Raw genomic sequence first — 24,738 nt, 5'->3', positions numbered from 1 at the left:
ATGGAAAAAGCATAGTGGAAGAAAACAACTCAGTCAAATCAGCAATACAAGCACCAATGAAAATGAGGTGGAGAGAGAGAGGAATTGACATTTATAGATATCTACTATGTTTTAAGCATTGGACAGGGTATTTTCTATAACATTATTCATCTTCAGATTGACTCTTAAGAAATAGGTCTCATTACTCTCATTTGATATAAAAGAAAATGGATTTATAGACCTAAAAGGAACTAAAAGTTATACTGCTACTAAGAGAATAGACATATTGTCATGTGCCATACAACAGCATATTCAATGGTGGTTCCATAGATTTTAATGGAGCTGAAGAATTCTTATTGCCTAGTAATGTTGTAGCTGTCCTAACATCATAGCACAACGTTACTCATGTTGTGGTGATGCTGTTATAAACAAACCCACTGCCCTGCCAGTCATAGAAAATTATAGCATATACAATTATAGTAGTAGGCTATCCCATCAGGGTTGTGTAAGTACACTCTATGATGACTGTACAAGGACAAAATAGAAATATCCTAATGACACACTGTCAGGATGCATCCCAATTGTTAAGTGGCACATGACTATTCCTAGAAGTTTTGTGAGTCAAATTTTTAGAAATGAAAAGAGCAGATCTTCAAGAGTAAAAGTTTTAAGATAGAATAAAGTATATTCATAAAGATAACTGAGTCCATTCAGAGTTCCAATGGACTTCATTGATCCAACAACTTAAACTTCTACATGGTATTTACAATGGAATTCAACGTATGATGTGGTTTTAAAGTGACTCAGCTATTATACTTTAGTTATATTATAATTAGTACACAAATGCAAAGGTGTCAAAACAACATAACTACCAATGGACTTCAAAACGAGAAGTTTAAATAGTAAATAGAAATCATAATAAAGAACTAAACAGAAATTGTCAAGGTTAAGAATACAGTGAATGAAATTAAGAACCCAATAGGTAGCTTGAACAGCAGACTCAATCAGGCGGAAGAAAATATCTGTGAGGGCAGATATCAGAATATTATTAAGTCAGTAAAAAATAAAGAGTGAAGAAAACCTAAATGAATTGTGGGGGACCACAGAGAATAAGCATATCTGTATTATAGGAGTCTTGGAAAAGAGGGATAAAGGAACAGAAAACTTACTTAAAGCAATAATGAATGAAAACTTCCCAAATTTGGAGAGAGATATGACCATCCAAGTATAGGAGATTCAAAGATCCCCAAAGATATTCAATACAGAGACCCCACAACATTATCAAGCTCTCACAAATCAAAGACAAATAGAAAATTTTGTAAGCAGAAAGAGAAAATATTCATCACATACAAGGGAATACTGATAACACTATAAGCAGATTTCTCAGCAGAAACCTAACAGGCCTGGAGAGACAGGGATAATATATATTCAAAGTGTTCAAAACAAATAATTGTCAACTAAGAATTCTCTATCCAGGTAAGTTGTCATTCAGAAATGAAGGTGGCATAAAGACTTTTGAGATAAACTAAAGCTGAGGATATTTTTAAAAATGAGACCTGCCCTATACTAAAGATAATTCTATAAGCTGAAAAAAAGGACACAAATTAGTAACATGAAAATATAAAATTCACTGATCAAGTTGAATATATAGTCAAATTCAAATTTTGAGGGGTAAAGTTAGGATATTTATGTCAAGGAACTAGAAAGAGACGAACAATGAATCCAAAATTAGTAGAAGGAAGAAAAGAAAAAAGATCAGAAGAGAAATAGATATAATAGAGACAATAGAAAAGAGTAATGAAATTTAAGAGTTGGATTTTAAAAGTATAATTGATAAACCTTTAGCTAGACTCATCTAGTAAGAAGACTCATAATAATAAAATCAGAAATGAAAGAGCAGACAATATAACTGACACAACAAAAATCATGAGTACCATGAATAATTATATACCAACAAAACTGACAATCTAGAACAGTGGTTCTCATCCTTCCTAATGCTGCGACCCTTTAATACAGTTCCTCATGTTGTGGTGACCCCCAACCATAAAATTATTTTTGTTGCTACTTCATCACTGTAATTTTGCTACTGTTATGAATCGTAATGTAAATATCTGATATGCAGGATGTATTTTCACTGTTCGCGACCCACAGGTAGAGAACTGCTGATCTAGAAGAATCAGATAAATCTTAGAAACACACAAATTACCAGAATTGAATCATGAAGAAATAGAAAATCAGTACAGATATGCTAGTAAGGAGATTGAATCAGTTATCAAATACCTCCCAACCAACAAATGTCCAGGAACAGATGGCTTCACTGGAATATTCTGCCAAACATTTAAAGAAAAATTAATACCAATCCTTCTCAAACTCTTCCAAAAAAACAGAACAGAAGAGGAGAAAACGCTTCCAAATTCATGTTATGAGGGCACCATTATCCTGATACCAGAAACAGACGAGGATACCATAAGAAAAGAAAATTACAGGATAATATCCCAATGAACATAGTTGCAAAAAACCTCAACAAAATATTAACAATCCAAATTTAACAATACATTGTTTTAAAAAAGCATACACCATGGGCAAGTGTGATTTATTTCAGAAATGCAAAGATGGTTCAAAATCAACAAATCAATCCATATGATACAGCACATTAACAAAATGAAGGATAAAAATGATCCTCTTACTAGAAGCAGAAAAAGAATTTGACAAAATTCCACATTTGTTTATGATAAAAACTCTCAACAAAGTGGATATAGCGGGAATGTACCTCAACATAATAAAGGCCATATATAACAAACCCAGAGCTATTACTACACTCAAGGGTGAAAAGCTGAAAGCTTTTCAAAACTCTAAAATCAGGAACAAGATAAGGCTGTCCACCCTTGACAGTTTTATTCAGCATAATATTGGAAGTCCTAGCCACAACAGTTAAGACAAAGAAAAAAAGGCAATGAAAGGCATCTAAATCAGAAAGAAAAAGTAAAACTGTCCCATTTGCAAAATGACATCCTATATAATAAAGAGGGAATATGCCAATTGACCATCACTCCACCACAAAGATGGCAGCACCCACAGCAGAGGTGGGGTTTCTGTAACACAAGACGGCTGCACCCATAGCAGAGGCCGAGTTCCCATGATGAACCTTAACAAGCAATTAGCAGGGACTTGAAGCCACGACCCTCCCTCACCGTGGGGCTTGATAGGGGACCTCAGGCTGTGCCCCCCATCCAGCAGAGCTTGACGGGGAACCTCAGGCCACACCCCCTGCCCCAGAGCCAGGCCGGAGCACCTCAGGCTGCGCCCCCACCTTGGCACCAAGCTAGGGGACCTCAAGCCACGCCCCCCCAAGCAGGGCTTGACAGATGACCTCAGGCCATGCCCCCCACCCGGCAAGGCTTGACAGGGGACCTCAGGCCTCGCCCCTCCATCCGGCAGGGCTTGATGAGGGACCTCAGGCTGCACCCCCCGCCTTGGCACCAGACCAGGGGACCTCAGGCCATGCCCCCTCCCAGCCCAGCAGGGCTTGACAGGAGACCTCAGGCCGCACCCCCTGCCCTGGAATCGGGCCAGGGTACCTGAGGCCATCCCCCGACCCCGGCACCAGACTGGGGGACCTCAGGCCATGCCCCCCGCCCAGCTGAGCTTGACAAGAGTGAGACCAGCTGGGTCTGGATCTAGCCCAATGGGGGGGGGGGGGGTGGGGGTTGGCCGCGTCTGGAACTCACGCAATTTTGAGGCACATGTGGATGGGCGGGGACTTGACTCTGGGTCCCCTGGTGCGCCAAAGACTCTGACAGGAGGAAGATTTTCATATACATTTTACTAATTTTCTTTCATCTCTAACACTTCTATTATAGAGGAAGGACAAATAGCAATATTAAAATATTTCCTCTAGTTAATCCCCTTTTAATGTGCATGAATTTTGTGCACTGGGACACTAGTCTATATATATAAAAGCCAAGTGACCAGAACAATGGAACAACCAGAACAACCAGTCGCTATGATGTGCACTGTGGCAGCCAACTGTCCCAATCAGGGCCCCTATCGGCACCCCCAACCTCCTGCGGCGCCTCCCCCGGGTAGGCCCAGCCCCTGATCAGCCCCCCCACCCAGATCAGGGCCAGGGCCGGCCAGTCCACAACCCGCGGCCCTTGCCGGCCCCATCCTTATTGCCTCCCCACCCCAATCAGGGGTGAGGCTGACTGGCCAACTGCCTATGGCCCCTCTCCCCCACTGGCCTGGCCCCAATCGGCCCCCATTGGAGTGGGCCAGCTAGACCTCACCCATGCACAAATTCGTGCACCGGGCCTCTAGTAATATCATATATTAAAGGCCCGATGCACGAAATTCGTGCAAGAATAGGCCTTCTTTCCCCCAGCTGCTGGCACCAGCTTCCCTCTGGCACCCGGAACCCAGGCTTTACTCCAGCCGCCGGCAGGCACCCAGGACCCAGGCTTCCCTCTAGACCCCAGCAGGCACCTGGGACCCAGGCTTCCCTCGCAGCTCCGGCTTTGTCCGGAAGGTCGTCCGGAAGGATATCTGGTCTAATTAGCAAATTAAGCTTTTATTATTATAGATAGGAAGGCCTGAAGACTCTACCAAAAAAACAAAAACCCAAAAAAACACACCACCTGTTAGAATAAACAAATTCAAAACTTGCAGTATATAAGATCAATATACAAATATCTCTTGCATTTCTATAAACTGATAAACTATCAGAGAGAAATAAAAATCTACCCCATTTACCATTGTTTAAAAAAGAATAAAATATCTAGGAATAAAGTCAGCCAAGGGAATAACAGACCTGGACACTAAAAACTATGAAACACTGATAAAAGAAATTAAAGAAGACACAAATAAATGGAAAGCTCATGGACTGAAAGATTTAATTGTGTTAAAATGTTCATATTACCCAAAGAGATCTCCAGATTCAATGCAATCCCTATAAAGATTCAAGGCATTTTTCACAGAAATAAAACAAGCAATCTTAACATTTGTATGGTACCACAAAAGACCCCAAATATCCAAAGTAATATTGAGAAAGAAGAACAAAGCTGGTGGCATCACATCCCCTGTTTTCGAACTATATTACAGAGCTATAGTAATCAAAACAGTATAGTATTGGTATAAACACACATATGTCAATGGAACAGAATAGAGACAGTCTGTTCAATAAATGGTGATGGGAAAATTGGGCAGGTTTATGCAAAACAAAACAAAACAAAACAAAAAAACTGAAACTAGACCACCAACTTACACCACACACGAGAATAAACTCAAAATGGATAAAAGACTTAAATGGAAGTCATGAAACCATAAAAATGCTAGAAAAAAGCATAGGCAGGCAAAATATCAGATACCTCACAGAACAGAATTTTCACAGATACATCACCTAAGGCAAGAGAAACAAAGGGAAAAATAAACAAACTGAACTACATCAAAATAAAAAGCTTTTGCACAGCAAAAGAAACCAGCCTCAAAATGAAAAGGAAACCTACTGTATGGGAGAACGCATTCGCCAATGATACATCTGATAAGGGGTTAATTTCAAAAATATACAAAGAACTCATACAACTCAACACCAGTTAGACCAGTGGTTCTCAACCTGTGGGTTGCGACCCCTTTGGGGGTCGAACGACCCTTTTCACAGAGGTCGCCTAAGACCATCAGAAAACACATATATAATCACATATTGTTTTTTGTGATTAATCACTATGTTTTAATTATGTTCAGCCCCCTGAACATAATTTGTAACAATGAAAATACATCCTGCATATCAGATATTTACATTATGATTCATAACAGTAGCAAAATTACAGTTATGAAGTCACAATGAAAATAATTTTATGGTTGTGGGTCACCACAACATGAGGAACTATATTAAAGGGTTGTGGCATTAGAAGGTTGAGAACCACTGGGTTAGACAAACAGTGTAATTGAAAAATGGTGAAGGACCTAAATAGACACTTCTTCAAAGAGGACATACAGATGGCCAAGAAATATCTGAAAAAAATGCTCTAAGTCACTAATCGTCAGAGAGATGCAAATTAAAACAACAATGAGGTACCATCTCACACCTGCCATAATGGCTACCATCAACAAATCAACAAACAAGTACTGGTGAGGATGTGGAGAAAAAGGAACCCTAGTACACTGCTGGTGGGAATGCAGACTGGTACAACCACTATGGAAAACTGTGGATTTTCCTCAAAAAATTAAAAGTGGAACTGCCATTTGACCCAGTGATCCCATTTCTAGGAATATATCTTAAGAAGCTAGTAACACCAATCAGAAAGAATATATGCACCCCAATGTTCAGAGCAGTGTTATTTAAAGTAGCTAAATTCTGGAAACAGCCCAAGTGCCCATCAATGGATGAATGAATTAAAAAACAGAGGTACATTTACACCATGGAATACTATGCAGCTGTAAAAAAAAAAAAAAAGAGAGAGAGAGAGGATTTCTTACCCTTTGAGACAGTATGGAGGGACCTGGAGAGTATTATACTAACTGAAATAAGCCAGTCAGAGAAAAACAAGTATCACATGATCTCACTTATATGTGGAATCTAATTAACAAAATAAACTAATGAACAAAACAGATCCAGAGACATTAAAGCATGCAACAGACTCAGATATTTCAGAGGGAAGGGAAGTGAGGGGGATGAGATTAACCAATGAACTAACATGCATATACGCATAGCCCATGGATAAACAATAGTGTGCGGGAAGGCCTGGGGAGGGGACTGGAGCAGGATGGAAGAAAGAGGATTAATGGGGGTGGGGGGAAGGGAAATCTTTAATACTTTTAACAATAAAGATAAATTCAAAAAAAAGAGGTGCTCATTAAATCTTAAAAAAAAAAAAAAAGGAGACATACTAATGGCCTATAGGCTTATGGAAAGATGCTCAATATCACTGATTATCGGGAAAAGGCAAATCAAAATCACAGTGAGGTATCAGTCCTCACCTGTTAGAACAATTAGGATAGCTTTTATCAGAAATATAAGAGATAAATGTTGGTAAGGATGTATAGAAAAAGAGAACCCTTATACACTATTGGTGGGAATGTAAAATAGTACACCCATTAAAGAAAACAGTATAAGGTTTCTCAAAAATTGAACTCCTAGGTATATATCTGAAGGACTTCAAATCTGTAGTTTAAAGAGATCTGTGCACGCCCATAGTCACTACAGCATTATGATAGCCCAGATATAAAAACAACTTAAGTGCCCATCAACAGATAAATGGATAAAGAAATGGATTACAAACATGCACACGTACACACACACACATTATTCAGGCAGGAGGAATAAGAAAATCTTGCCTTTTGTAACATGAATGGAATTTGAGGGCATTATAATAATTGAAAGAAGTTAGATAGAGAAAGACAAATCCTATACTTATATGTAGAATTCTAAAAGAGCTGAATTTGTAAAAGTAGTAGAATGGTGGTTACGCTAAGAGAATAGAACTTAATTATTCTCACTATAAAAAAGAAAGATTATTATGTGATATTATAGTGGTGTTAGCTCACACTACTGTAGCAATGATTTTGTAGTATATAAGTATGTAAAAGCAACACGTTGTATACCTTGCACTTACAGACTGTTACATGTCAATTATATCTCACATAAAAATATTCTGGAAGAGCTGTTTAATAAGTAAATGAAAAAGCATGGAAATGACTTAACTTTTCAAAGAGCTTTTTCAGAAGGTGGTATTTTCCCATTTGACACTGAGTATAAGGAATGAAGATTCAAGTAGCCATAATTCAGTACCCTGAGAAACACGCAAACCTCATACCATGTCAGAACTTGATGAGCACTTAGGTATCCCTTTTTGTTTCCATTTTCACATTTCCAATTTAAAATGTTGAAGAAATGCAACCTTTGTTTGATTCAATAACTCAACAACTCTTGTGACTAGAACTCAGGTAAATATCAACCTATTTCAAGTGTATAAAGATATAAAACACGGAGTCAATGTTAATAAAATAATAAAATATTTTACCATCTGGGTCATAGGTTTGAAAAACTCGCCTGGCTTGTTCTGAAGGAGCCTCAGGGGCAACCAAAGCCATATCCTGAAAAGATAAACAGCATGATATTCACTAGTTACAGTACCAGGACATTAAAAATGAAGAGAACAAATACTAAGATAGGACAAAGAAATGATGGCATTTGGAGGTAGAAGACTTCAAGTTATATTTATATCATAGAGTGGTGACTAAATAAATCACAAAATCTCTGGGCCTTAAAAAATGGGAATAATCCTTCAACAATAGAGAACTGTTCTGAGAATGACATTCAAAGCTTTTTATAAAAACACTTAAAGTCTAATATTATATAGGTAATTACTATAAAAATGCAGTCTGTAAAAATTAATGACTTATACATTTGCTTTACAGTATAGTCCAAACAAGAAGAAATATTACTTAAATATAACTTAAAATATAGTCTAGCTTTCAAATATTTGAAAATTAAATCCAGAGGTATATGCTAGAAAACAATTACATAGCAATACATTTGAAATGTATTACTTTAGGGAGCATGCTATATCAAACCTAGCCACAGATCAACAATCAAGTTCTGCATGTCCAGAACTTTAAATTTTCTTAACTCCAAGGAAATACTGGAAAGGCAAAATGACTAGTATTTTTTCCCATACAACTCATTCTCTATCATAACTCATTTCTTTACACAGTAATTCATATTATAATTTACTAGAGGCCCAGTGCACAAAATTCATGCATAGGTAGGGTCCCTAGCGGCTACCGCGGGGGCCGCCAGAAGGGGCCTCCCTTCATTCCGCACCACCCCCTGATGGTCAGTGTATGTCATAGCAAGCAATCGAACTCCCAGTCTCCCGGTCAAACTCCCGAGAGGACATTTTGCATATTAGGCTCTTAAATATAGATAATGATAAATCAAGACAGTATTCAGTGTTATCTTGGATTCTTCACAAACCTTTACTCCACATATTTAAACTGTTAGGAAATTCTACTATTTAACTGACATGAACCCAGACTCTAGGCTCCAGAAGTTTTCCTGTATTCACAGCTTTAGTTTCAGGCTTTGTCTATATTGTGTTCACTCAGACAAACCTCATCAGAGAACAAATTCTCAAGTATCCCTATTTACCATCTTGAATCTTTTTCAAGATGTTGCGGGTTACAAATAATAAATACAAATTAAAATGCTGTTCCTCTATAGTAATAAATTTTTATTAAAAATGTAGCAATTAACTTTTGTCTTAATCAACCCACCTTTACCTCAGAGATGAAGAAACAAACTGTAAGAATCTATTAGAGTAGTTCTCACCCAGGAGATTAGGTGCCTGAGCACCCATAATATTATGTTCAGCTTACATGGGATTATAAATTAAATGGGGGATCAAAACAAGGCAATCTATGCAAGCTCTTCCACATTTTTTATGTATCAAAAAATAAAGTATATTTTACAACATAATAGTGATTGGGTCATGGGTATTCAATTATCATTTAATATACATTAATAGCAACTTTTAGGTTATCCTTATCCTGCATTTTCAATATTATTTTGTAAAAAAATAAACAAGTCTAATGACATGTTTTAATCTAGCCTAACTTCCGGTGTCTTTCTGATTGTATGATCCAGTCCTTAATTATTGTAAGATTGGACTGTGTTTAATATTTTGTTATTATAAACAATACTGCACCAAATAAACTTGAACATGTAATTTCATACATGTGTCATTGTATCTGTAAGACAAAGCATCAGAATAAGCTTGCTAGGTTAAAGGAAGAGTTCATTTATAATTGTGGTAAATACTGCCAGATTCTTGAGTTATGTGTGTTCATTTAACCTATTTTGAACAATATTTCTTTAAAAAATATATATTTTATAAAATAATAATATATATATTTTATTGATTTTAGAGAGGAAGAGGGAGAGAGATAGAAACATCAATGATGAGAGAGTTGCCTCCTGCATGCCCCCTACTGGGGATCAAGCTCACAACCCAGGCATGTGCCCTTGACTGGAATCGAACCCAGGACCCTTTAGTCTGCATACTGACGCTCTATCCACTGAGCCAAACCAGCTAGGGCTGAACAATATTTCTTAAAAGTCTTTCCCTTTTCTGATATGTGAGGAACATAACCTTAGCTCTATAATTAACTTTATAACAAAGCTAGGATTATAGCATCAGCTCTCAGCTTTAGGGAACAATTATTAATATTGGGATTATTATTATTATTTAGCATCTTTTATCACTTCCAAACCTTAATTGCAATATTTTCTACATTTATTCCACTATAAGCTTTAGGTCCCTTAACTATTTCCATTGCTACTTCTTTTTTCAATTTTTCCCTTTAAGTGACTGACTGTAGGAATTTGTGGATGAACAATGTAACTAAAATTCTGGCTGAGGAAAAGGTGTACAGCTGTGTATGAAATTTTATGAAGAGGGGAATGTATAGGGATACAAGATGAGCCTACAATCATTCATTCTATTCGTCATCTGTTGCATTTCAACCTTCCTTTGTTACCAGTAAGTGATAAGGAAAAGATTGAAATGAGTTTTAAAACATTACTTTGAATTTTCTAAATATTACTTAATAATATGATCTAAATAGAGGGAAAAGGAATATTGTTTTTCTTGGCCAATAAAAGCGAAAAATCTTTTTGAGGGAAGAGGTAGCAGAGAATATAATTGAAACATTACTTTATTCTTATAGAGTGAAGTTATAGGAAAGTATCAGTGTTTATAGTTAGGCGAACAAGGAAGATTCCAGTTTTAGCCACAGAAAAAGGTTTACATCAAATGCTGCAGCATTTAAAAATTTCAGAAAATGCAGGAGCACAAAAAAAAATTTAAAGTTAACTACCTAATGCCTTGTGTCTAAGTTCCAAATGCTACAAATTAAAAATACAATACGCTAATGTAGAAAGGAATTAAAGTAGACTTAATGAAAAGTTCACCGCATATCTCTTGCTCTGGTTATGAAAATATAAAAAGCTTAGGCTTTAAAAAAAATGCTAGTATTCTTATTTGAATAGGCTGTATATGCTGGCCTGATACTTGAAACTTGGGCAAAACTGATGGACCATGATTTAACAAATGCTCATTTAGAGAAGAGAGTGTGTGCATTTTTTTTTTTTCTGTAATTGGTGGCTTGATTTGGCCTGTGGCCCATGGTTTGCTGACTCACAATTTAAACAATAAATTATATGTCTACCCAAATGCTCTAACAGTTATTAAACATACCTTCTTTGGGATACACCTGGGGATAAAAAGATGTCTTAACAGGTTCACAAAGAAGCATTTGGCTCTCATCTGAAGGAGAAAATTCTAACTAGAAAGAATAGAAACGCAAAAGGCAGGGAGATGTGTAGTTGCATAGCATGTGGAGGAACTGAAAGAGTTAAGAGGACCATGAACTGTGTGAGAAAAAGTAGTTAGGAAGAGAAATCAGCTTTAATGAAAGAATGAATTTGATTTTGAACATTCAGAGTCTGGAGGTGATGGTTAAACATCCAAGTAGAGCACATGGAGAGATCTTTTTTTTTTCAATTACAGTTGACATTCAATATTATTTTATATTAGTTTCAGGTGTATAGCTTAGTGGTTAGACATTTATGGAGTTACTAAAGGCCCGGTGCATGAAATTCGTGCGCGGGTATGGTCCCTAGGCCTGGCCTGCAGTCAGGGCCATCTTCCCCAGCTGCCCGCAGACAGCCCCGCCCCCTGCCGCCACCAACCCCCAGTTCCCCATTCGCCATCGGGTGATCGGTGCCTGATGGCCCAGGGAAGGGACCAAGGGGTCAGCTGTTCCCACCCACTCACTGGCCCCACCCCTGCTGCGGGTGGCCATCAGGCGATCGGAGCCTGCTGGCTGGGGAAAGGGCCAAGAGGTGGTCAGTGCGCCTCATAGTGACTGGTCCAGCAGTCGTTCTGCCGTTAGGGTCAATTTGCATATTACCCTTTTATTATATAGGATAGAGGCCTGGTGCACGGGTGGGGGCCAGCTGACCTGCCCTGAAGGGGGCCCTGGACCGAGTGGGGGGTTCCCGCTGGGGGGCGGGGCTGGCCTGGGCAAGGGGCCACGGGCGGTTTGCAGGCCAGCCACACCCCCGGCTTTGTCAGGAAGGATGTCCGGAATGACGTCCGGAAGACGTCTGGTCTATCCGGTCTAATTAGCATATTACCCTTTCATTAGAATAGATCTTAATGCCTGGCATACGATGAAAATGTCATGGTTTCCAGTTGTATGCTTCTCATAGGCTAGTAGAATTAGGATTTTTGCAGTAGAGGAGATTAAGGCTGAGAACCTACCAGGTAAGATACTGAGACAGATGAAAGTAGATTACTTCAAAGACATCAGAATAGAGTATTTCCAAAAAGAAATTTAGACAACTTATTGGTTGAAGTTTAGAAGTTTGAAACAAACCTGTATGTGAGGAAACAATAAAAAACCTATATGTGAACTACTTAAACAGAAATTTCTTTTTTTCCTCCCAAAATACAAACCAGTAGTATTGGTCAGGTTCCACATCGTAAAACTATCAATGGTAACTGTCATTACTAACAAAGTAAATTGTGTCTTGAATGATTGAAAAAACACCTTCCTTTGCTCCTTAGGTCTCAGTGATATACTAATACGGCATTAAAAAAAAAAAAGATTACAGTGAATTCTAATAAACACATTCCAAAAATTTTCATCCGCTTATCAGTAGTCTTCTAAATTGATTATTGTGTTGCTTATTTTAGTACTTAGAATGTTTTTTAGATTACTATAGAAAACAATCTCTTAGTTAAAGCTTATTTAAATGTTTGCAGATGAAATAATAAAAGCTACAAAACCACTTTCTATTCCCATTAAAGTGTTTAATGTTGAACTTTTAACTTCCTAATTTGATTTAAAATTACAAATTCTAACCCAAATTTTTACCAATTTATTTTACTTAAGCACTTCTGAACAAGGTTCCTGGTTTAAAGATCTGTAGCAGAATGATCCATGTAGCAAATTTGGTGATAAATTAATATTAAATGTTTCATATTTACATAGTAAGATTGAATAGCAAGCATAGAATTCCATTCAATTGAGAGTCCTTTGCAATCTTAAGCAAAATATCTTAGTGAAAATATAAGTGCTGTATTTTTCTCACTACATATAAAATGATTTAATTATAAAGGATGAAGTAAAATAAAACTTTCATGTAATAACTGTGTAAGTGTGAAAAACAATATGAAGAAGAGGATTCTAACCCTCACATTTCCCACTTACAAGGCTTAACACAGCAAGAACTTTTAGATTACATATTTAATATATTTTCACCATATAACTATCCACACACCCATAATGTTTTAAATACTGTCAAGCTTATTAGATGGTACAGAATGATCCAGTCTGTACATTTAAGTTCACAATCTAATAAAAGAGAGAAAAAAATATGCTACTATATGCTTATTTCCATGAATGGTATTAAAATTATTTTAAGAAAATTACCTTCTAAAAAAAAGTTAAACATATATTAACCCCCCACCCTAAAAAAACTGTTGGGCTATAAATAAAGATTCCAATTATGTAATTCCAAGTTATCTAAGTCAGCAAGGATGCTTTAAGCATTTTCTATTTTTCATCACTAATCGCAGTACTTAGAAGAAACTTTCAATATGTATTGTACCTGAAACTCTTTTAGGTACCTGACTAGGAAAAGATCTTAACATAAGAGTCAAATATTTAAACACTTTTATTTAGCTATTTAAACTCTGACTTACCATCAAAATTACTGTTATACTATAAGTAGTTCTCCACATTATTCGAATATAACCAGAAGCTTTTATCAGAGGAATGCTAGAGCAAACAATTTCAAATCAGTCAATTTACTTACTGGTCAACAGGGATTGCTAGACAATATAGCTTTTAAAATTATCTAGCCTCGGCCAATTTTCCTAAATTGGCAAAGTGCTACAGAAGAGAAGGGAAAGAAAAAAACCCAAGTTGTAATGGGACTATCTAATTACCTACAGTCATGAAACAAATATCTCTTTTTCATGTAGCTCTGTATGTACTATCAGTATAATTATTCACTGTTCACCATAAACCTTTTAAAATGTGGAAATACTAGCTAACCTTCTAAACGCCTATTGAAATACAAGGAAGGTCTGTATTCAGTTTGTTGGCTAGGTATAAGTAATTCACTATTGGGAAGGTCTTTAAAGTTTATTCATTATACTTTTCATCATTATCAAGAGCAATCTGCTGTCATGAGTAATCAAAAAACCTCTGAGAGCCTTATCTAACTTTAGAAATGATCACACATATATAAATTACATTTTAGCTTGCAGACATTTTATGGTGCTAGGAGCTCTTCCAAAAAAATAAAGTTAACTAGTACATAACTTACCTTTAAGCTTTAAGTAAAATTTTACTAAATCACTTTATAATGTTTGATTTTGACTCTTTACTAACTATACTTGTGAAAGTAATTTGGGAACTATATCAAACGGATTGTTTTAAACATTACCAAATGTTCTCAAGTATATCATGTTCTTCAGTGCCAGTATTAGACACACAATTCAGTTAATGCCATCAATTCAAAGTAGGTAGGACAGTGGGTTTTTGTCTTACTTTTCTTTTTATTTTTTTTAAATATATATTTTATTGATTTTTTACAGAGAGGAAGGGAGAGGGATAGAGAGCTAGAAACATCGATGAGAGAGAAACATCGACCAGCTGCCTCCTGCACACTCCCCACTGGGGATGTACCCGCAACCAAGGTACATGCTCTTGACCGGAATCGAACCTGGGACTTTTCAGTCCGCAGGCCGATGCTATATCTACTGAGCCAAACCGGATAGGGCTTTTTCTTACTTTTCCATTATTTGCCAAATAATGTGCAAAAGTCCCAGGCTATCTCCACAACAGCCCATTGCTGTGTGGCATCAATTTGTGTTCTATCAGCAGAGAAGTAAAGGTAAAAAATATAAAGCAAAGTCCTATGAGGTTCTTTCTCCACAAAAACATAAACTCTAAATGTACAAGTGGAAATAAGGAAGTAGGAGGAAAAGCTCCAACAAACCATTTAGCATAATCATTACAATTACTAATACTAATGAATGGACTTCAAACAGTTTACATAAACTATTACTCTCTGGGCATATGAACACCTGCATATTCAAGAAAAAAGATCTGACTTTTATTATTTATTTATTTATTTATTTATTTATTTATTTATTTATTTATAAGGGAGAGGGAGAGAGAGATAGAAACATCAATGAGGAGAGAGAATCATTAATCAGCTGCCTCCTGCACATCCCCCACTGGGGATTGAGTCCACAACCCAGGCATGTACCCGTCCACGAATCAAACCATGACCTTCTGGTTCATAGGTTGGCATTCAACCACTGAGCAATGCCAACCAGGCTATCTGACTTTTTTAAATGTTAAAAGTTAGCATTATATAATCATTGGTGTAAAAATCAATCTGATAGTCAGAAAGTGCCTCCTTATTTCTAGTAAAGATGCTTTATATCATTTGAATTCAAACTTTGTTAAATCACCTGAACACAAAGCAACCGTGGTGATAAATAATATTATTAATCTAGATTCCTTGCACCTCCCTTCCTTGATTTATATATCACTGCGTGTTGCTATGGGGCCTGAAGTACCTCTCTGTGGGAGGGCTTTACTTCCTCGATCCACTGATACCAGATTTGGCCCAGTAACTTCTTTTGGCCAGAGCAATGTAAGCAGAAGTGACATCATGCTAGCTCCTAGAAGTTTTAGTGCCATCTGTGGTTTTGCCAGGTGTCTTTCCCTTTCCCCCTCTGCCAGGAGAACCGTACATTACTGTCAGAGGCTGCTCCTTCCATCCAGGTTTTAGCATGAAAGCACATGGAGCACACCTGCAGCCAACATGTAAATTAAGAGAGAAATAAATTTTGATGCATGTGTTTGAAGAGGGGGTATGATAGGAGCGGCTATGTCCCAGTATAGGCACAAAGAGGGTGCGCTGTTTGCAGAGAATTTAAATACAACAAAGCTGACTTTGTCAAATTCTTTTTTAATCATCGTCAGATGCAGGCAAATCTACACAACTTCCTCCTCCCTGGGGTGGACTACTCTCATTGCCCCTTCTTAAACACTACTGTGTAAACTGCTGAAATTTTACGGTTGTTATTCAAGAAGCTGTCAAAAGGAAATGAAACAATGTTCTGGCAGGAGCTTTATTTTGCTCCATATGCATAATATCTGCTCTTCCTATTCCTAGTTGGCCTACTTTTTCCTCTTGCCTCTTCCCTCATGCTACTCACTGACACTGGTTTTAACAATACAAGCTGCATATAGAGGAATCTCCACATATATGGACTTCATATGTTTCATATGAAAATGAATGCCTAAAAAGATTGAAATTATAGCCCAGACAATACTAGTAATTTAAGTTTTATAGGTTTGGATTAGTATTTTTTTTCTTTTTTTTTTAATTAAATCTTTATTGTTCAGATTATTACATTTGTTCTTCTTTTTTCCCCCCATAACTCCCCTCCTCCCAGTTCCACCCCACCCTCCACCCTCACTCCCCACCCACTGTCCTCATCCATGGGTGCACGATTTTTGTCCAGTCTCTTCCCGCATCTCCAACACCCCTTTCCCCCCCAAGAATAGTCAGTCCATTCCCTTTCTATGTCCCTGATCCTATTATAATCACCAGTTCATTCTGTACATCAGATTATTTATTCACTTGATTCTTAGATTCACTTGTTGACAGATGCATATTTGTTGTTCATAATTTGTATCTTTACCTTTTTCTTCTTCTTCCTCTTCTTAAAGGATACCTTTCAGCATTTCATATAATACTGGTTTGGTGGTGATGAACTCCTTTAGCTTTTCCTTATCTGTGAAGCTCTTTATCTGACCTTCAATTCTGAATTATGGCTTTGCTGGATAAAGTAATCTTGGTTGTAGGTACCTGGTATTCATCACTTTGAATATTTCTTGCCACTCCCTTCTGGCCTGCAAAGTTTCTGTTGAGAAATCAGCTGACAGTCGTATGGGTATTCCCTTGTAGGTAACTGAGTTTCTTTCTCTTGCTGCTTTTAAGATTTTCTCTTTGTCTTTTGCTCTTGGCATTTTAATTATGATGTGTCTTGGTGTGGTCCTCTTTGGATTCCTCTTGTTTGGGGTTCTCTTCGCTTCCTGGACTTGTAAGTCTATTTCTTTCACCAGGTGGGGGAAGTTTTCTGTCATTATTTCTTCAAATAGGTTTTCAATATCTTGCTCTCTCTCATCTTCTGGTACCCCTATAATTCTGATGTTGGTGCGTTTGAAACTGTCCCAGAGGCTCCTTACACTATCTTCGTATTTTCGGATTCTTTTTTCATTTTGCTTTTCCGGTTGGTTGTTTTTTGCTTCTTCGCATTTCAAATCTTTGACTTGATTCTTGCGCTCCTCTGGTCTGCTGTTGGGTGTCTGTATAATATTCTTTATTTCAGTCAGTGTATGCTTAATTTCTAGTTGGTTCTTTATCACAACATCGAGGGTCTCATTAGAGTTCTTATAGATCTCATTAAGCTTATCGGCAGTTTCTAGAAAATTATTGAAAGGCCTTAAAAGTGCGGTTTTGAGCTCTATATCCTCCATTTCTGTCATGTTTCTTTCTCTCCGCATTTTTTCATGCTTGCTTGGTGCATCCCCTTGTGGTCTTTGTGCGCAGTCTTGTTGTAGTTAAGCCTTGATTGTTGTCGGGAATACTGGGGGTGATTTGTCCTCCAGGCTAACTGGCTATGAGAATCAGCTGTGTCTGCAGTGGAAGAACTTCTGTGCTGGATCTCTAGGGCGGTGCTAATCTAGCGTTTGCCTAAGACTATCTGGCAAATGCCTCTGTGCAGGGCTTGGGCAGGGCGGGTCCCCGGGGATCTACAGGGCAGGCGGAGCCAGCAGTTATGGCTGCTCTCAGTCCCGTCCCCAGGGGCTCTGCCTCTCGGAGTCCCAGCAACCGCTGCAAACCTCGGAGAGAAAGCTGCCTTCCAGTTCAGACCGAAGCCAGACAGTCCCGCTTCTCCCGTTTGAGTCTGGGTCCCTAGAGACTCACCCGGATCTGGAGCTCAGAGTTTGAGACTCCTTCCCGATTGAAAACAACAACCCGCGCCCTCAGCTGCCAGCCCTCTCCACATGCACTCCGCACCTTAGTATTTCACTTCAGCACTGCGCCTCCTCTGAGTCTCGGTATGCTATTCTCTTTCCTCCTAGTTGTAGAACTTCCACTCAGCCAGCCTTCCTGTGGTTCTGGATGACGTCCATTCCGTCTTTTAGTTGTATTTTTGAAGTGGTTGTTCGAGGCAGCAAACTCGGGCATTAACCTATGCTGCCATCTTGGTTTCTCTCTGGTTTGGATTAGTATTAATGGAAAGTGAGAGACAGAGTAACCCTACCTCCCCACCCCCACAACAAGTCTTACCACCTTTTCCACTATTTTAAATAAGGTTTGACTTTGAAAAAATAGTCACATTACTCAAATTTCTAAAATTCTTTTTTTTTGCCCTTTTTTATTTTTTTTTATATTAAATTTTTAGTATTCAGATTATTACAGTTGTTCCTCTTTTTTCCCCCATAGCTCCCATCCACCCGGTTCCCACCCCACCCTCTGTCCTTACCCCCCCCCCACTGTCCTCATCCATAGGTGTATGATTTTTGTCCAGTCTCTTCCCGCACCCCCCACACCACTTCCCCCCCCGCCGAGAATTGTCAGTCCACTCCCTTTCTATGCCCCTGATTCTATTCTATATACCAGTTTATTCTGTTCATCAGATTTTTTATTCACTTGATTTTTAGATTCACTTGTTGATAGGTATGTACTTGTTGTTCATAATTTTCATCTTTACCTTTTTTTTCTTCTTCCTCTTCTTAAAGAATACCGTTCAAAATTTCATATAATACTGGTTTGGTGGTGATAAACTCCTTTAGCTTTTTCTTAGCTGTGAAGCCCTTTATCTGACCTTCAATTCTGAATGATGGCTTTGCTGGATAAAGTAATCTTGGTTGTAGATTTTTGCTATTCATCACTTTGAATATTTCTTGCCACTCCCTTCTGGCCTGCATAGTTTCTGTTGAGAAATCAGCTGACAGTCGTATGGGTACTCCCTTGTAGGTAACTGACTGTTTTTCTCTTGCTGCTTTTAAGATTCTCTCTTTGTCTTTTGCTCTTGGCATTTTAATTATGATGCGTCTTGGTGTGGTCCTCTTTGGATTCCTTTTGTTTGGGGTTCTCTGCACTTCCTGGACTTGTAAGTCTATTTCTTTCACCAGGTAGGGGAAGTTTTCTGTCATTATTTCTTCAAATAGGTTTTCAATATCTTGCTCTCTCTCTTCTTCTGGCACCCCTATAATTTGGATGTTGGTACGCTTGAAGTTGTCCCAGAGGCTCCTTACACTATCTTCATATTTTTGGATTATTTTTTCTTTTTGTTTTTCCGGTTGGGTGTTTTTTGCTTTTTCGTATTTCAAATCTTTGACTTGATTCTTGCGATCCTCTAGTCTGCTGTTGGAATTCTGTATAATATTCTTTATTTCAGTCAGTGTATGCTTAATTTCTAGTTGGTCCTTTTTCATAACCTCGAGGGTCTTAGTAGATTTCTTGAGGGTCTCACTAAATGTATCAGCGGTTTCTAGAAAATTCTTGAAAAACCTTATAACCGTGGTTTTGAACTCTATATCCAGTAGTTTGCTTTCCTCCATTTCTGTCATTTGTGACCTGTTTCTTTGTCTCCGCATTGTGGCTGCTTCCCTGTGTTGATAGAGTGGCTTTCTGTGCTAGGTGTCCTATAGGGCCCAGTAGCTCAGCCTCTCCAATTACCTGAGGTGGACACTCTTGGTGCACCCCTTTGTGGGCTGTTTGCACAGTCTTGTTGTAGTTAAGCCTTGATTGTAGTTGGTATCACTGGGAGGAATTGACCTCCAGGCCAACTGGCTGTGAGAATCAGCTGTGTCTGCAGTGGGAGAACTTCTGTGCTGGAGACACCCTTATGGGGCAAGACTTGCTTCAGTGGGCTTTGGTGCTCACTGAGTCTGCCCCCTAAGTGTGTCCCTTTTGGATCTGAGGAGTTGTAATCAGGATGGTCCCACTCTGACCACTGGGTACACTGGCACTTGGATCTCTAAGAAGGTGCTAATTTAGCCTCTGCCTGAGGCTACCCAGCAGGAGCTATGGAGAGATCTGCAGATTCCTCTTCTTTGTTTGGGATTTGGAGGTGCCCAGATGAGGCCCAGCTGTGAAGCATGCAAGCTGCTGTGGGGCCTTGGGCCTTCTTTTGGATGTTCTGGGTCTCTGACCCAGCTGCAGTTAGTTAATTTTAGATTGCAAAGGGCCAGGTCATTCATATGCAAAAGCCTCTGTGCACAGCTTGGGTGGGGCAGGGTCTCAGGGAATCAAGAGGGCAGAGCAAACAGCTCTGGCTGATCCTCAGCCCTGCCCTAAGAGGCCCCGGGTCTCAGTGTCCCGCGGTAATCACTGCGAGCACATCTGAGAGAAATCCGCCCTTGAGTTCCGCCCGATGCCAGACAGTCCAGTTTCTCCCTGTATGAGTCTGGGTCCCCAAAGACTAGCCCGGAACTGGAGTTCAGAGCGGGAGCGTGTGTCTCCCTCCCGATTGAAAAAGACAACCGCGTCCTCAGTTGCCAGCCCTTTCCGCGGGAGCCTCCGTACCTCTGCACTTTACTTGCGCACCTCCTCTGAGTCTCAGTGTGCTTTTCTCTTTCCTTCTAGTTGTAGAATTTCCACTCAGCCAGCCTTCCTGTGGTTCTGGATGATGTCCATTTTGTCTTTTAGTTGTATTTTTGAAGTGGTTGTGCAAGGCAGCAATTTCAGGTGTTTACATATGCCGCCATCTTGGTTTCTCCTCAAATTTCTAATATTCTTAAGTTTTATCATAGCATTACAGGGAAGTTCTTACTGTTCATTAAGATGGTTTTCTACTTCTATGAATATGCTTCACATTCATACCTTGAATATCCATGTTTAGCCTTTCATATCAAGATACACACACAAACATAGTATAGTGAAGATGGTTTGGGAATAAATGATTATCTTATCTGGTCCTATATCTGATCCCAACCTCTGTTTCCCTCTTAATCTTCTAGCACAACCAGTATGGTTCAGCCATACTGAACCAATTACTATTCACCACATGTAGTATGAACTTTCACATTCCACATCTCTCATCTTTTTGCTTCATCTTTTTCCAATCCTAAAAGTTACCATATCCTTTAATTCAAGTATCATCTATCTCCTCTGTACCCACCTTTCCCTCCTCCAGTCTCTATTCCACCCTAGTAAAATGACTTGTTTCCTAAGGGACAGAAGTAATTAAAAGCTCAGGAGTCAGAAGATTTGAGCTTAAAATTTGGCCACAGTACTCACTAGTATATAACTGGAGATGTTATTTTCCACTTGCACCAGACTATAAAATGTAGATGGAAATAGTACTTACCTCAGAGGGTGGCTTTCAGGATTAAATGAGGAATGCATGTAAAATGCTTAGCATAGAGTCTGACACACAGAAAACACTCAGTAAATGTAAACAGTAAGCTATTACAATGTATTATTAATCTCTGCATTTCAAAAGTACTTAGCACAATGCCTAATGTTTACTATACTTAGTACTGTGGAAAAACAGATGAGTTAGGGAGTACCACTGAACACAAGATGGTAAGAAGCTGGAAGAAAGAATAGGAGCAAGAAGGGAGAAAGAGAATCAGCAGTCATTACATGAAAAATATCAAGGCTGGACCATGAGTGCTGAGCAGGACTTTGATCAGCACATTCTGGGCTGAGGATAAAATATACAAAAGCACAGAAAAATAAAATCATAAACTGTTAACACTTACTATCATATATTAAATATATTATGTGAGGTCTTTTGCCCTATTCTGCAATCAACTCTATTTGCTACAATTATTTTTATCAATTATAGAAAGAGTGCTAGAGGTATGAACTTATCAATACTGATTCTAATTAAATCTCACAGACTTTACTCAAGACAGGCCCTTCTATCAGTGACATTTCACCTTGTTTACACAATTGTTTGAGTTCTACTATAACAAAAAAACTATAAGAAACAAACTCAAAGGCAAAAACTACTTTCAGTAAGTAGGTTGACATCATTGACATGATTGAGAGAACTAAGGAAAAAGAAAATTTATAAAAACCAGATACAGAAATAGCTGCATGAGAGCACTCAGAATAGTAGAAAAGAGCAATTAATAAAAGCAATTAGTTTTCACTTTAAGGCGTCAAGAGTATACTACATATTGACGCTTTCTCATTATAATAATTAGAAATGAAAATAGTTTAAGTCTTATCATGATAATCACTGGCATAATCCTAGACAACTGATCATGGTTTACTAAGCAGTTAGGAAACAATTTGTGGGTAAAAATTCACAGGTTTTTTAATAATTCAAATAATTGAAAATTGTTAGTCTATGTAGACTTCTACCCAAACTTTACAAGTAGTTCAAATAACAGAAGATTAACGGTAGGGTCCTTTGTCTGAAGTTGCTATTTTAGGTTTGAAGATAGTTGTTAAAAGTCACATGACAAGTTTATGATTTAAGCTATAAAAACAAGTACTTTAGCTTCTTAAATTAATTTTTTATAGTAGATAAGGCATGAAATCTAAACAGATGAACAAACTAAAATTTGGTTAACATAAATAACTAACATGCATTAATATATAGGAAAACTCTATTATAAAATGCCCAGCTGTGAATTTAATTGTATTCCAATTCACTTTTACCTAACAATGATAGAGGTGAATTTTCTTTATATCAAGTAAAACCTATAAAGCATCATTCTACTTCATTTCCTTAAAATTGTGCTTACTTTATTTAAAATGTATTACTGGTAAAATAGAAGTATCCGATTTTTAAACACCTAAAAAAAGATCTCTAACACTTACTAGCAGTAGTCTTCCTAATGTTACACCAAAGAGCAATACAAAAAAGAACTCTATTCAGACTCCCAGTAACAGATACCACAGTAAGAACAGTCAGCTCACTAAGGAACAGTTAAATGTTTTGTTTCTCCTTCACTTTAAATTCTGTTTCTTTATATATTTTTGCATTTAAATAGTAATGTGTTCTCATGTGTTCTTACCTGAAAGGAAAACCTGCTTTATCATAGGAAGGGTCAAAGGTGACACTCTGCACACACTTACAAAGAGTTCTTTTATAACCATAAAAGAGAACAAAAAAGGATGTAAAGTTCATCTACCCAACTTCAAAAGAAAGTCTGAACCAGATTACCAAGGAAATTAGTCACTGATCTTCTGAAGATGAAACTAGATGCTATAGATAGGTTCCAACTATTTTCATATTGGATTAGCCGCTGTCACCCCACACTGATTCAAATGCACAATAAAAAAAAAGGCAAATCTATTTTGCCTACCACTTTATACGTATAATTCTATTACTATTAATATCATATTTATACTTTCAAAATTTAAAGCCCTCATCTTAAATTTGCATTAAAATTAATTTCATAATTAGTTCCAATTCAAGAGGAAATTACAAAAGTGACCCAAATAATTTATTCTTAAAACCAAAATATAACAAACGAAGACAAAAAAGGGAAGGCAATTAAAAAAAGATAAATACAGGTTTTAGATTCTTTAACCATTTTGTCTCAAAATAATTCCTTTAACCTATGCAGTAGGTTTGCAAGTTTTTAACTAAGCCCATCAAAAGCACCATGGAACAATCTCTGAAGACACTGCCCATGTTCACAGGGTACTCTCCCTCCGTGTGCAGATCTGAAGTTTTATTCTGCCATAGCTCAGATGGCCTGCTTAAAAAATTCCCCTTCTTTGAACAGGTTCATGTACCTACTGCTTTTTACCTCACCCATATCCTCTTTTTAAAAGTTTCTGTGAGACACCTGCTGCTTGATAACTCTGACATCCTATAAGGTCTCTGTAGTTAAATTCTGTGCTATTTCCCCTCAATAATAAGTATAAAACTCCCATTTACATAGAGTAACTTATAAGTATTTCTTTCAACCATAATCCCTAAGATACGTATGTCAAAGAGTACAATATCAGTTTAGTTGTTTCACAGATACAGATGCGTGATGAGAAATAAGATCACTTTGGCCCAGCCGGCGTGACTCAGTGGTTGAGTGTTGACCTATGAACCAGAAAGTCAAAGTTCAATTTCTGGTCAGGTTGCGGGCTCGATCCCCAGTGTGGGGCATGCAGGAAGCAGCCAATTAATGATTCTCTTTCATCATTGATGTTTCTATCTGTCTCTCCCTCTCCCTTCTTCTCTGAAAAGATCACTTTGTGTTAGATAGAAAACTAAGATGATTTATAAAACATGGTAGTTAAATTTAAACACTTAAAGAAGGTAAGATAAAGAAGATGGTTATAGATGACTGAAGTTTTACAACCTGTCCATAAAATTTTATTATTAAATTTATTTTTATCATTCATTTTCAAATAAAACTGAATTGTGAAAAAACTCTTCTAATCCTACAAAATGTGTTCAGTGAGTTTCCATGGGTCAGGAAGAGGGTTCCAATAAAATTGAAAAGTTAAGTCCTGGGCCACTGGGCATCTCAAATAAGAAATAACTTTATTAAGTAAATATTTTGGCACTCAAATTGAAAATCATGAAGCTAACAACTCTTTTATAGTTACATAGAGTCCTGAAAGTTAACTGTTCATCTCAAAAGAAAAAACCAAAACAGATAGGTAAGAAGTTATTTCATTAAATA

General features: G+C 37.7%; 1 protein-coding gene across 5 annotated transcripts in view; it reads right to left on the bottom strand.

Annotated features, from left to right (window-relative positions):
• MINDY3 (MINDY lysine 48 deubiquitinase 3) overlaps positions 1-24,738 on the bottom strand; it is a 114,425-nt gene that overhangs the window by 21,516 nt on the left and 68,171 nt on the right. For all 5 annotated transcript variants that reach the window (XR_002831543.1, XM_006098218.3, XM_014463857.2 and 2 more), the window contains one exon: positions 7,995-8,067. Coding sequence is in view for 4 of the 5 variants with exons in the window: in XM_006098218.3 (XP_006098280.1) it covers positions 7,995-8,067 (73 nt within the window). In the remaining variant the exon portion in view is untranslated. The remainder of the gene's footprint in view (positions 1-7,994; positions 8,068-24,738) is intronic.

The sequence above is a fragment of the Myotis lucifugus genome, unplaced genomic scaffold, assembly GCF_000147115.1.
Source record: "Myotis lucifugus unplaced genomic scaffold, Myoluc2.0 scaffold_223, whole genome shotgun sequence".
In the NCBI taxonomy this organism is placed as follows: Eukaryota; Metazoa; Chordata; class Mammalia; order Chiroptera; family Vespertilionidae; genus Myotis; species Myotis lucifugus.
This window is presented reverse-complemented; position numbering and strand designations above follow the sequence as displayed.